Source organism: Haemaphysalis longicornis, unplaced genomic scaffold (assembly GCF_048455015.1).
Source record: "Haemaphysalis longicornis isolate Haplotype H1 unplaced genomic scaffold, Haemaphysalis longicornis Haplotype H1 scaffold_2, whole genome shotgun sequence".
Lineage (NCBI taxonomy): Eukaryota > Metazoa > Arthropoda > Arachnida > Ixodida > Ixodidae > Haemaphysalis > Haemaphysalis longicornis.
Genome location: NW_027526295.1, coordinates 148,131,580 through 148,145,741, shown reverse-complemented (window position 1 = coordinate 148,145,741; position 14,162 = coordinate 148,131,580). Strand labels below are relative to the sequence as shown.

Genomic DNA, 14,162 nt, shown 5'->3' with positions numbered 1-14,162 from the left:
GAGCCAAAGCCAAACTGGTGCGCCACGCAAGCAGAGATAAACCTGACACCGCGGCGCTCTTTCCGGAGCTAGTGATGACCGGAACTGTTCAGAGTTCGTACTCATTGATAGGTTGATTGACTGATTGTGGCATTTAATGTCCCGAAGGTACACCCGGGCGATGAGGCGCGCCGTAGAGGAGGGCTCTGGATTAACTTTGGCCACCTAGCGATCCTTAACGAGCGCCGAAATCTCGACAGACGGGAGTTTCGGAGTTTGTACTGCGTACCTCATAAATGAGTCTGGTACATAGCACGCCTGAGGGCGAACAGGTCATAGGTGGATCATGGCCGGTGGAACAGGGGTGAATCATTTCTCTTCCACACCCCCGTAAGTTTTTGTTGCTTTGAAGCAAATTCGCAGAACGGGACCGTGTACCAATTACCGATGCAATACCTGCCAGGTTATGGACATACAGGCTGGCACGCCGGCCTACTAAGCAGGTGAGCCTGGCTCGCCCTATAAATGATATCGCGTTTTAAAAAAGTCCGGCTTGCTTTTGGCATGAGGCCACTAATACGTGTACGTACGTTAGCTTTTGTAGCACGCCTACTATGCCAGCAGAAGCGGATAGGACGCGATGGCCAGGAGCAAGGCCTAAGCGCGAGCGCCGAAAGGAATCACGGGTGGACTCAAAACTACCTTAAAGGGCAACAAAGTTCGGCGGTAAAACTGTTACAGCTGACCCATTCGCAGGCGTACCCGTATGCAATGTCGAAGCTGCTAACGCCGTGCATGCTGTCGACGAAGAAGCCGCCGCCGGCGCCTGTGGGAGAGGTCCTCTTGAGCGCGGCCCAGTGGCGCCGCTGCATGGCCGTCTTGATGTGGAAGTAGCTCTCGAGCAGGCTGCGCTCGTTCAGTGCCGGCACGTCCACGAACAGCCGGCCCAGCTCGTCCTCGCCCGGCAGGCCCACAGGCACGCCCAGGGACACGCTCGTCTGGGACAGCCGGGACAGCGTGGAGTTCAGGTCCTCCTCCGCCGCCGACAGCCACGGTGCCTGGGATGTAGATGGCCGTTGGGATCACCGTGGCGTCAAAGTTTGCACTGTACCCGTGTACCAGTTGCACGCATGCAGTTGTAATTGGTGTGCTTGGCAAGTGGCACTTCGGTGGAGTGCAAATGTCTTGGAAATTCCTGTCCGCGAAGAACGGGCACCCCACTTGGTCGGTGGGTATTATTTTGATCATTACAAGGACACCTAAGTACCCATAATGTGGTGATTTCAAAGCATCGGTTCATACAACTAGACGCAAACTGAACCAAATGCGTCGAAACAAATTCTGACTTGTACGCACCAAGCATTCAAAATAGAAAGACCAGTGTCTTGTCCCCTTATCATTTCCATGACCAATTTTTGTCCTCCTAACGGTCACTGTGATTGGACACACCCGTGCTGGCGTCGCCAAGCAAAGAGGACATTAGCGGGAACGTAATTTCCTACTCTCCTTATCGCTGCTTCGGCAATTAGTATACTGGAATTACTCATGTATGCCCCAGTATTTGTATTCAACCCACGTTTATAAATCGGATGCCGCAACTCGTTGTGTAGGCCTACCTGCAATAGAAGAGTAAACACATTAGAAGCCCCAACTTATAAATCATGTTATTTCTTAACGTACTCTGGCGTTAGTCACGGCAGAAGGCGACTCCCTGCACTATATAAGTTAGGAAACCACACGAGTAGCTTTTTCTAGGAATACGTTATGTGACTTTGCGTTTTCTAATGTAAATATCGGCCACTGGATTTGTTTACGCTGCAGTCTCTTTGTCGGTTATATCAAGCCCTGTGATCGATATCTTTCTTCGTATCTAATCTAAGCGTGAACATCTAGAGACTTGGCTGTACTCTCGTTTTCTCACATGTTGATGTCTGGTGTGTATATATTTATTCCATTAAGTAAAGTGGTGTCCTTTTATGCGTGTGAGGGCTGCTCCATACGTCTCGTGAAGTTCTGCTGCCGGCAGCCCTGTCTATGGATGCGTCCTAACATGGTCGCAAGCCTTCTTTAGCTGCCTGTCCACTGTCGTCATGCTCACAGAGACAGAGAAAAATTGTTCCTGAGTGGCGTGCGAACTAAACTTTTAAAGAAGGGCGATGACCCCGCGCCGGTGCCCGCGGAGGCCGCAGACGCGGCCGCGGAGACGCCAGCGCCATCTCTCGCCCCCGCCGCGGATCCTCCCGCGGCGAAGTGCGAGGAGGTGGCGCCGCTCGTCGGCACCCCAGCAAAGAAAGAACTGAAACTAAAGCGTGGCAAACTGTTCGCATGGCGACGCAGTGAAACGTCCCCCTCGCGAGGGGCACGATCAAATGCAGAGCATTTCCAGGGGCGCACGACGTTAAGTATTTTGCGTTACGTTAATGTTGTTGCACTTGTGGCAACTGCTAACGAGAGAGCGCTCGTCAGCAGTAATTTGAATGAGTCAACGATATAAGGCGCGTTCGTAGCGTTCCATTCTGTGTCGGCTTTGTGGCGCAGTGGGTAGAGCACCATGTACATTGCGCTCCGCCCGCAGGGTCGAGGGATCGAAACCGGGCGCCGGATAGTATTTTCTTTTATATAGTGTAGGGGGAGGGGTGCGGACAACGACGGTGCGGACTACGACGGGACAACGCGGGTGACATCGTGAGTTACTGAAATGCTCTGCATTTAAAAAATCCCTGCCCTCAAACATGGCGGCCGCCATACCTGCTTGAGGAAGTGCGCCATGGCGTCCGCGGCGCTGTTGACGAGTCCGACCATCTTTAGGGCCATGTCCACGCTACTGAGCGCGGGCGTGGCGTGGCGAAGCATTACCGTCAGGGCGGCGCCGAAGACCTTCTCGGCCAGCTGGCCACACGCCTGCAGCCTCTCCATCCCAGGGATGCGCCGGCCCTCCACCGAGAGGGGAACCTATTAGGAGTGCAAAGGATACAGCCCCCGCAGGTTCACATCAACCATCCTCTCCTCACACGCATCGCATCACAGAGCGGACGAACGTGTCCCAGTGCAGCCCTCTTCACGTTAGGCATTGTTGGCGCGTCTTTTGCGCGCCCGTTATGGGAGGGAGCATGCACCGTATTTTGGGCATCGCACGGATAGCTAGCGCATTACAGAAGCGAGGACAGGCACACCTCGAGACATGATTAGCCTTATGCTTCACGCGACTAGATTGGTGCAGCCAGTTATCTTCTCTAATTTTGTTATCGCAAAGGGTGCCATGATGCATGAAGCAGGCATTGATGAATAAGGCCAGCTGACCACCGCAATGATAAAGCCAACAGAATTCGGAAAGTGACTTCTCTCCTTGGCCACTCCCACTTTTCCAAGAGAGAGAGAGAGAGTTCGCCGGCGTGGTAGAGCGCCTCATTTGCGCAGGGGCGTGGGAAGAGAGAGGATGGGTATCTCGCGAGGATAGAGATAGGGTGCGTGATAGGGGGAGCAGAAAGTACCCATGGTCTTCCCATCTCCCTTAACGACATTTCTACCCAACATTTCTTTCGGTTTATTTCCCTGTGCTTGACGCTAGACCCCACAAACAGGAGACGATGGAGGAGGAAGGGTGAGGGGGTGCATGGTTAAACCGATGCTATCCCATTGAGACAAGCGGCTATGCCAGCGAACAATGCCCCCCCGGCGATGATGTTGTAAATTGCATGCAGTTAAACCTGGATGTAACGAAGTCGACAAAAGTTCGCAAATTTTCCGTTACACGCAGGTTTTCGTTACATGCATGTTTCCAGTTATAACCCACGGAGTTAAGCAGAAACGAAGTGAAAATGCTAAAGTGAAGTCCCCCTTCATGGATTTTTTTCACAGAGGAAAAGTGCGTGAGTTGCACCTGCTGCTTTAGCACGAGCTTATGCACTGTATACACGGCACTAAAAAAAAGAAGGTCACTACTCCCCTATTCGCAAACGTAGCTTAAGTATCGTCTTTCCTTTTGACACTTTTCGGTGCATTAACGCGTTTCAAAAAACCAATTAAACGTGTGTTGAAAGGGCGCATTTTGGCGAACTTGATGCTCTTTACCGCAGGAAATATTGTTGAGTGTGTGCTAGCTGGGATTCTGTACCGGGCGCCGACATTCTTCTTTCTCGCGGGCGGAGGCGGCATTTAAAATTGCGAGCTTGTCTTGAAAAGACAACTTTTCGTTTTCTGGCAGCAGAAATCACCGACGAAACGATAGTACAGATACCAGTGGAGGCGCGCGACTACACGCCGACAGTACGGCCGAGCACCACAATACTCAAGTTTCGAATCGACACCCCACTTATACGCGAAGTCGCAAAATTCTTCATGGTGCGGGAGAAAAAAAAAAGTGTAGTTACTCTTGCTACCTGGTGCGGTGTTACGCTACACAAGCAAAACAAGAAGTGGATGCTGCGTCGGCCACGGGATCTTTCAATAAAACTACAAGAACCAATGACTGCTCAGCTTGCCGAATTCGTTATATCAAGGTTACCCGCCGAGACGCTTCGTTACATACAGGTTGCAAACACTTTAGCTTCAATGGGAGTGGCAATGTGGAATTGAAACATTTTGTTAAATCCAGGAATTCGTTTCATAGAGTTTCGTTACATCCAGGTTAAACTGTAGAATGAGGAGTTTAAATAGCTCATGGCAGCATGCGCAGGGGCATGCATGGTGCGATAGTATTGGAATGAAAGAAAGACCCGCCGCGGTGACTTGCGGCGCAGGGCTGTTGAGCCCAACGACGCTGGTGTGATCACAGCCTCGGGGACCGATTTAACAGCGGAGCTGTTCCAAGGTCGAGCCTTTCGTCCGTCTGCTGAAGGTCGTGCGTCACGCAGAGGTAGACGTACAGTCGCGCTCACTATGACCTACACCGCTCATTAGTATTCAGACGATTATATTGTCAAAAGAATGACTATGTGCATGTACGTTAGGATTAAGCTTGATTCATTAGGACGTTGTTCTCCTAATGCGCACTTTGTCTTTAACCCCGGGTGCCAGACAAAAGTCATATAAAGCTGTGAATACTAATGAGCGGTGTAGGTCATAGTTGATTGATTGATTGTGGGGTTTAACGCGCCGACGCAACGCAGGCGATGAGGCGCGCCGTAGTGGAGGGCTCCGGATTAATTTTGACCACCTGGGGATCTTTATCGTGCGCCGAAATCTCGTACACACGGGCGTTTTTGCTTTTCGCCTCCATCAGAAAAGCGGCCGCCGCGGCCGGGAATCGAACCCGCGACCTCGTGCTCAGCTGTAGGTCATAGTGAGCGCGACTGTACGTTCCCAGACCCCCCGATAGAGGGAACAGTGGTCTCGCAGGGGAGGGTTCAGGGAAGGCAGCCTCCCGCTGCTGACGTTAAGAAGTCGATTCCTTTGCGCGAACCGTAGAAATTGCATGGGGACGGCGCACTTGTTGTCGGGAAAGCGCCCGTTGACCTTTGGGCGCAGAAAAAGCACAGCTCCGCTGTTTCAGCCAATTTCACACTCAGTGGAATTGAGTTTCTTTTCTGTTAAAGGCGACGACGAAAAGCCCGTGTGTCAAGTAAGGACCCCAGGTGGACTGAATTATTCCTTAGACCTTCACAATGGCGCGCCTGACAGCCCAGGTGTAGCACCGTGATAGGAAGTAACCAGGCGGCCGCGCACTGACCAGGTGTTCGGTGGCGGGGCTCTGCAGAAAGGGCGCCACGGCGACCAGCAGCCGGTAGCCGAGGTAGTTGAGCAGCACGGCGGCCGGGGTGTCGTGCGTGATGCGGGCCAGCCCGTGCAGGAACAGCATGGAGCGCACGGCCACGGGCTGGTGGGCGCCGGCCGCCGCGCTGCCCTTCAGCACGCCGTTCAGGAACGACACCCAGTCCCAGCGGACGCCTCCGGGAACTCTGCCCAGGGTCACCTGCGCCGCAGCGACCGAACACGCGGAAGCCGGTTTGAAGTCGGAATGAAGTGGGGCTACCTGTGCGCACCGGTGATGCCGTACTTAATGCAGCATCGCAAGCTTACTGCTTTGGAAAACTACAAATCAGCATCTGCAAAAATAAAGCAGTTACACTCAACGTGAAAGCTATCGGAAGTGCAGAGCAGTGATTCTCCATAGGTACTCAGGCGCCGTTCAAACGCTCTTTGCTACCAACCCTCACGCTCTTTTTTTTTTTCGCCTTCGCAGTTCTGGCCCGCCTTCTTCTGGGATAGCTCCCATTCTTTTTGTGTGTTTTTTGTTCTGCCTGGAACAGCACGAGCGGGAGTTCTGGCTTTTTTTTTTTGGCCTTGCTTTCATCTCGCCCGTGCTGGAGACCTTCTGTGCCAGTTCGAACGGAGCGTTTTTTAGCGCGCAGCGCTTTGGCCCCCGGTACAGGGTATTCGCGGAGGCGAAGACGTCCGCGCAAACGAGCGAGCAAACGTGCCAGCAGAAAGAAGACCGAGCTAAACACTTTCGCCATGCCTCTCCGCCAGAGAGCGCCCTCCCCCTCCCACTTTCGCTGATAGATTGGAAGATGAAATCAATAAATACCCAGACAAAAATTGGGATTACGACGAAATGATTGCAAGATGAATGAAGCAAAGCAACGAAAACGATGGAAAGGGAAGAGAAACCTGAGAAGCTGGTGGAATAAGGAAATAAAAGATTCTATTGACCAGCGAAGAAAGGCGTCGAGAGAACATAGAGAAGCAAAAAGAACTGGTATGGAACCGGAGGTAGTGAAGGAGAAAAAAAACTAGAAAATGAAGGAGAAAACTAGAAGTGCAGAAAATGGTGCCAGCAGAATTCAAGCAGAAAAGCGAACAATGGATGGCAGAAATACGGAAGAAGGACAAAAGCACACCCAAGAAGTTTTGGAACCATGTAAAATTACTAAGCTCAAAAAACGGTAACTATCAAAAATTCCTGATTGATGAGGAGGGGAAACATTTAGAAAGAGAGCACGCGCTGGCACATATTCATCGAGGGATTAGTGAGAAGTTTAGGGCAATAGTGGTAGGGAAACCTGCACCGATAGCATCAGCGCCACAGAAGACTGCGGAAAGGAAAATAAGTTTGAGCAACCTTGACTGGAAAAAAGCAGAGCAAAAGGTTTCCCCCCAGACAGCAGTGGGCCCGGACGGAATACCAATGCAACTGATAAACCTGCGTGGACCTAAAAGTAAGGAATCGTTTATGAGGGCAATAGATAAGGTGATAGAAACCAAACAAATACCAGAGGACTGGCTAGAAAGTAGGATGAATTTAATATATAAAGGAAGAGGAGACAAAGCCAGTATTGATTCATACAGACCACTCCCAGTAACGTCAGTGGTGTATAGATTCCTAATGCAGGCGATAAAATCAGAAATTCAAGCATGGGTGGAAGAAAATTAAATACTTCGGGAACTGCAGAATGGATTTAGACAAGACAGGCGACTGGATGAAAATTTGTTCGTGATAACGAAATGCATTGAAATTGCGAAAGCACAGAATAGACCACTATGGATTACGTTCTTGGACATTAAAGGGGCATATGACAACGTAAACAGAGAACGGCTGTGGAGAATGCAGAAAGAGTACACCTTACATGGGAAGGACAGAAATGCGCCCAGCAGGTCAACATCCATTGGGGACTGAAACAGGGATGCCCTTCGGGCCCAATACTGTTCATGCTTTACATGGCTGGGTTAAAAAAAAACTGGAAGAAAGTCAAGTAGGCTTTAGCCTAACCCATATGCTGCAAGGCGAACTGGTACAACAGCATATTCCGGGAATGCTATACGCAGACGACATTGTTCTTTTAGCTGATAACCAAACCGATAAGCAGCGGCTAATGAATATTAGCGGCCAAGAAGCCACCGACCTCGGGTTAAATTTCAGCGCACAGAAATCAGTTATAATGGTTTTCAATGAAGCTACAACTGACGTAGTGTCTATCCAGCAAAGCGAATTACCTAGAGTGAAGGAATATAAATATTTGGGAGTGTGGATAAACGAAGGGGATAACTATTTAAGAACTCACGAGGAGCAACTTAAGGTTAAGGGAAAGTGAAACGCAGCTATAATGAAGCATAGAGTTCTGGGGGGGGGGGGGGGGGGGTATAACAAATATGAAGTAGTAAGAGGAATGGGAAAAGGAGTAATGGTCTCGGGTCTCACGTTTGTGAATGCTGTACTCTGCTTAAAATAAGACGTTCTATCTGGCCTTGAAGTAAACCAGAGAACGGTAGGACGTTTGGCCTTAGGCGCGCATGGAAAAACAACTAACGAAGCAGTTCAGGGAGATATGGCCTGGGCGTCGTTTGAAGTTAGAGTCTTAGAGAAGCACAGAGTAAAATATGCTTTGAGATGAGGTTGAGGGCAATGGCTCAACGAAGGTGGGCAGCTAAGGTTTTTAGGTACTTATACTTGAAAAGCGTGGACACGCAGTGGTTAAGAAAGACTAGAAGGGTAACGACGAAATACGGAAAAAACTGTGGAGAATCCAAAACAGCCAAGGTAGCCAAAAAAGAGGCAAGGCAGATTGAAACGAATAAACGGAGGGAAAAAATGGAAGCCAAAACGTCGTTAGAGATGTACAGGGATGAGAAATTGAACATCAGAAAGGAAAATTTCTATGATAATTCCCAGGGCAGTGCTTTGCTTTTTGAAGCTAGAGCAGGTTGCCTGCGAACTAAGAGTTTTGTGGGGAAGTATTCACAAAATGATGGGGTATGCGTGGTCTGCGGAAAAGAAACAGAAACTATGTGGCACACAGTGTTAGAATGCGAGGGTATCCATCCAAATCTACGTGAAGGGAATATTGGGCTTCCAGAAGCCCTAGGATTTAAGGGTATCACAGAGGAAGTTAACTTCAAGGCTGTCGAGGAGGCGAAAAGAAGATTAGAATGCTGGTGGAAGAAAATCAGAGAGGGGAATATTGCCTAGGACAGCTACCACCCGTAACAGAAAAAAAATAAGTATTTTGTGCCTAATAAGCTTTTTGTGCCTGCCCTAAGCAGCGCTAGTATTAAACCAAAAGAGCAAAAGATGGGTATATTAGTCCTTTTTGGTCAGATGACATGTCATCACCCCGCTACAAAAGGGAAGCCAATAGTAATCATCATCATCAGCCTCATTTCTTCACAGCTCCTCCGCCATTTGTAGCTCATCCTAACCACGCGACATTTGTGTGGGAGGTTCAAACACGATTTGCAACATTCCCGGCGGCAGCGGAGCTCTGCGTGATAACGGCAGAGTAGCGCCCGCCACCGTGTGCTCGCTCATTACGCAAACACTTCCTGAGACGCAGCAGATATGCGCCGTGACCGAGAAGACTGCAGTTCGTGCTGCGCACAAATTTCGCATTAGGGAGTGTGGAAGTCAAGTCTTTTTCAGCAGCCGCTTTGTTTTGGCATACTGGTAAAACCCAACCCAATGAGCATCCCTAATTAAATGGACGCGGGGACTGCCCCTTAATTACATATATTTTGCCTCAAATTTGCCTGTAGTTTTCCCTCCACTAAATAATGGGAACATGTGTGACAAGTTCCAGCGGTTCCAGATATTTCCAATGGTTCTGCTTAAACAAGCCTCTTGTTCAAGTGTCCCCTTAACTTTTGGCTGTAAGGCTGGACCGAGGGACAAGCGGGTATCTTATCGAAGCCTCTATTTAGGTTCGTGACGCCGCGTGACTGCGGTGGCTAGATAGCGCGACCCTGGACGAGGTAATACGACAAGCCGGGCCCCCCAAGTGCTCTGCTCTTAAATGAAAATGGGCCCAGCTCGCATTAGAGGCGCGAGGCTGGAGAAACAGCAGAGCTGGCTGCCGCTCTCCCTTCGTCGAAGAACCGGCTGAACATGACGCCATTTCTGAACATGACGCTGAAAGTTCTCCATGACTGGCTGGCCCGGGTAGTTTTTTTTCTGCAGGCTTTCACAATCTCCACCAAAGTGGGCCGCGTTTGCACGCCCTAGAACCGGCGACAACCGGCTTTGCGAACTCGGCGTCCGTAGCGCGCGAGTTGTTCCGTGCTGTCCACATCAGGCGCGAACGCACTAGGAATGGCGAATAGAAGAGTATACGCCAGAAATCACGCCACGAACGGTGGGCAGAGTGTTCTAGAAGGTAGAGTTGGGCGCTCCACCCGATACGCACGCTCACGTGCGCTCAGTATTTTTTTCTTGGAATATTTTTGTGAACGCCAATAACGGACCAAAGCCAAGCTTACACAGTTGTGCTGTAAAAAAAGCCATTGAATTTCGCAGGGGGGATAAGGCTAGTGGTAAAACGAGCGTAGGGTCAATTAGAAATCAACATCAAGTTTATGACGTATAGGCATGAGGTGATACCCTGTAGAAGGGAGGCGACTTGCGCGTTGGCAGGCTCTCGATGGCGCGGGCCAGGCGTCGCTCGAGCTCCAGCAGGGCGTCGACGATCTTGTCCTGCTCGTGGCCCCTGTACAGCACCCTGATAGCCCGGCCCACGGACTCGCGGTACCAGTCCATGGCCCGGCTGTCGTCCATGTGCTCGTGCAGGTACAGCAGCAGTCTCGCCTGCGTTTCGCACACGAACGCGCGGAGCCGAGTGAGGAACTGCTTACGCGCGGCGTAACAACGAGATCAGGAGTCTAACCCTTCTGAAGGAGTTGGCCGTGATTTTCGTAGTCCGATAACGCAAGTGGTCTAACATTTTTGCCGTTTTCCTGCTAGGCTGCAAGCACATACATATAATAAACATTCAGCTTTCTTTGTTCGTTTTTCAATGAAAAGAACTGAGAGGCCTCTAGGTTACGCTTAAGATTCCAAATTGGTTATATTACCAAGAACAGAGGTAATTATTGCCACCGATTTTCTAATTAAAAATTTATCATCTGACGTTTTAGTTATTGGAGGTACGCTATGTATTCATATCAGCAGCTGGTGGCAAGTTGCGAATAAAGATGGTCCGCATTGTAAAAATCCCAAATCTGGCTTCTTGTTAGAGATATGAGTACCGGAAGTTCATTCTCGACAATGGTTTTTTTTTTTTTAACTCATATATCACGCCAAGCTCGAGACGTATCGGCACGTCAGGCCGCACCAACCCCTCGAAAACTCGCCTGCAAGCATGCAACAGAAGCTCACTGAACAGTATGAAGAGTTCTCCCGCCATCTCAAAGGTCACATGCCCATTCTGTGACCGATGGCCACACGGCGGCCAGACTGATTTGTGTTTTGAAGAGTATATTTGGAAGGAGAGGGAGAGGGGGAGGGGCTTTTTGATCTGCTGGTTCATAGGGCCATCCTAATGAGAATCCTTGTAGTAAGGCTGCGCTCTAAAAAACAACGTATACGGACAACTAAATCGGCAGTCTCATGCAGTAAGAGCTGGTCGATCCCAAGCACCCAAAACACTAATGACCAACTTCTCCAAATGTCGAATGAATAACAAATACTGTAGAATGTTTCTTAAAGGGACCATGCCGACAAAATACAAGTTTGTTTTATTCGAAAGATTTCGTATTTTGTAGTTCCCCAGCACTTTTCCGGAAGCAAGTGGTGCTTTATTCACTGAGAAATTAATCAATTAAAGTTAACATTTTGATCCTCCCACCAAATCGTGTTTTTTCATGACATCTCCAACGAAACCACAAGCTGTTTTTGGAATTCTCGGTTGGAGATCGAATTAACCAATTCACACCCGCCTGAGTCCGACCTAATGAGCGTCTTGCACCGAATTCCCATATTTTCTAGGCCAATCATTGGCACTTCCAACTTAATGAGAGGTTGGACAAAGCGGGCGTAGAAAAGGCGCCTCAAAGCCGTTGAAGAGTACCTGTCCGAAGACGATGAGCAGCCTACCCTCCTGCGGTCGCTGCTGCTGCGAGTCCTCCTCGTCCTCGTGAGGCGTCCGGGGCTGCAGCCGCTGCAGGTCGACGGCGACGAAGGGGAAGACGGCCAGTGAGCCCGCCAGCTTGCCCGCGGAGTGCGCCACGCTCTTGCGCTCCCGCGGCGCCCTGTCGTACGGCCAGCCCTCGAGGTCCAGGTAGCGCAGGACGATCAACAGGGACTCCATCTCCCGCGAAGAGCGCGAGGACTCCTGCAGCCATAGGAAGGAGTTCGAGCACAATTGCACGCGGAGTGGAAGTAACTACGACTCTCTTTCGGAGCGTGCCGATATTAAAAACCGCCGTTGAGCCTGGTTGCGATAGCGGTTCGAATACATCGGATGCAGTGCCCACGTCGTCCTTGTTCTTTAACAAAGAATGGCTTTTACGCCTGCATATCCATAATCCGAGTGAAAACATTAGATTGTCACGTTAGAACATTAGGCACGTAGAACCAATGCGAGTGTCGGGCAGGCTCAACACCACCTAGGTCAGTTATCTAGGTGGTGTTGGCAGGCTCCGCTTACTGTCATCAGGGAGACGAGACCGTGGAGCAACTAATGCTTCCCTTTCTGTTCGCTGAGGTCGCGGCATTTTGATGTAAATATTCCGGCTTTACTCCTTGGCCATTCCAGAGTATTCGCGAATGCGGGTTTCCACTCGCTATCTACATCGTCTAGCCCATTACGTGCAGGCGATAGAAAGGCTCCCCCGTCGTATCTGCACCTGGACGCACGACGCGACGAAGAGCAGCGCCTGGTGTCCGAAGTGGTGCCTGCTCTGGTGCATGCGTTCGGCGTCCTGCGCTGCGTAGGCCGTGGCCAGCTGGCGCAGCGCCTGGTACGCGTAGCCGGAGCTCTGGCTGGCGTAGGGCGCTGCCCGGAGGTCGGAGCCCGGCAGCACGCGGTGCCAGCGCGCCGAGCAGACGTGCGCGTAGAAGTCGTCGCAGGGCCCCACAGCCACGTCCAGCTTGTCGTCGAAGTAGTGCGCCTCGGCGTGGCACACGGAGTCGTTGCACAGGTACAGGCCTCCCTGGCCCCACGGCCCGCCGTGCCACGCGCCCATCTGCGGGAATGCAGCGCCGCGTGTACGGGACACCTTGGTCATAGATATATACAGCAGGGGTAGTTTAAACTGCATGTATCTAGCCGTATATGCTGGGCAGAGCGCAGCGCTGGGAAATGTGCAAAGCAACAGTGTTGCAAGACAAAGAAACGCATCAGATGAAACATCCACATTTTTTCAAATAACTCGGAATGAGAGAAGCGAAACACGCGTAGAGCTCAGTGGTCTACGCCAGTTTCCAGAAGTATCATGGACAGAAGGACCAGGGCTCTGCTTCCATAGGTAACTTTGAGTAGATGAAGCGGAAATTGCGTTTTTTTTTATTTACTTACTTTCAGTGTCAAGGAACTTGAAGACAGATAAGAAAGGGGAACGCTAGCTCGCCCCCGATCCCAGTTCATCCCACCGCTGGTGATACGGTGTGGATAGGGAAACCCTCAGGGCCAGCACGCATATATACCTTGCTGGAGGCGGCGAGCGCGACCAGGGGTGCGCCGAGCAGCGTGGCCACCAGCGTGCCCACGACGAGCATCGCGGCGCGGGGAGAACCTCGCACGCGCGCCAGGAGCGAGCTCAGCCTGTCCTCGTCCCTCCGTCGAGGGGGAACCAGGTCCAGGTCGCCGCACTCGGACGAGCTGGAGCTGCTGGGAACGGAGCTGCCGGGAGCGGGGCCAGTCGCGGTCGCCTCTCTCTGGACACTGGCTTCGGGTACGGAGCTGGGCACGGCCGCCGCCACCGCCGCTGTCACGTCCGCCCGTGAGGGGTCGGCTGCTGAGGCGGCTCGCTTGGCGCTCGCTGTGGACGAAGCGGGCGCGTAGTGAAGACTAGAGGCCACAGGCCGATACGGACTGAGAGTGAACATGTGAAGAACTAGTCAAGTTTCTTATCTGATCCAGGTAGCTCATGCCCTGTCGCTGAGTGTTAGTCCTAACATTATTGGTTACATGGTGCGTTCAACCGACCCGAGTTTGCTTTCTAGTTGTTTAGTAAGGCGCCAAGTTTCAGTTGCGTATGTCATCACCGACGGTACTACCGTCGTTTCACTTAAAGGCCAGAGATGTTACACTTGGCGAGAGCTACCTAGCGTCACTAAATAAGCTACGCTTATTATTAAGCCTTTATTTAGTCACGCTAGAGATACCTATATGCGTGCATCAGCATGTTGGCGCCATGGTAGCATACGAGGGCCTTCCTCTAGTTGGCAGCTCGTTTTATCGTGTCGATTGCGTATGCGCCCTTCGTTTTTCTTTTTTTTTTTCCATCACCGTTTCTATATGGCATGGCTGTGATAA

The 14,162-nt window shown here is 51.1% G+C and overlaps 1 protein-coding gene across 1 annotated transcript in view; it reads right to left on the bottom strand.

Moving 5' to 3' along the window:
* The window catches only part of LOC144168347 (neprilysin-1-like), a 31,558-nt gene extending 17,826 nt beyond the window's left edge, over window positions 1-13,732 (bottom strand). Inside the window, exons 1-7 of the mRNA XM_077697352.1 lie at window positions 13,331-13,732; window positions 12,532-12,870; window positions 11,754-12,017; window positions 10,289-10,492; window positions 5,648-5,890; window positions 2,728-2,931; window positions 742-1,037 (exon numbers count right to left, since the gene is read on the bottom strand). Of these exons, the coding sequence (XP_077553478.1) occupies window positions 742-1,037; window positions 2,728-2,931; window positions 5,648-5,890; window positions 10,289-10,492; window positions 11,754-12,017; window positions 12,532-12,870; window positions 13,331-13,732 (1,952 nt within the window). The remainder of the gene's footprint in view (window positions 1-741; window positions 1,038-2,727; window positions 2,932-5,647; window positions 5,891-10,288; window positions 10,493-11,753; window positions 12,018-12,531; window positions 12,871-13,330) is intronic.
* Between the last annotated feature and the right edge of the window lie 430 nt (window positions 13,733-14,162).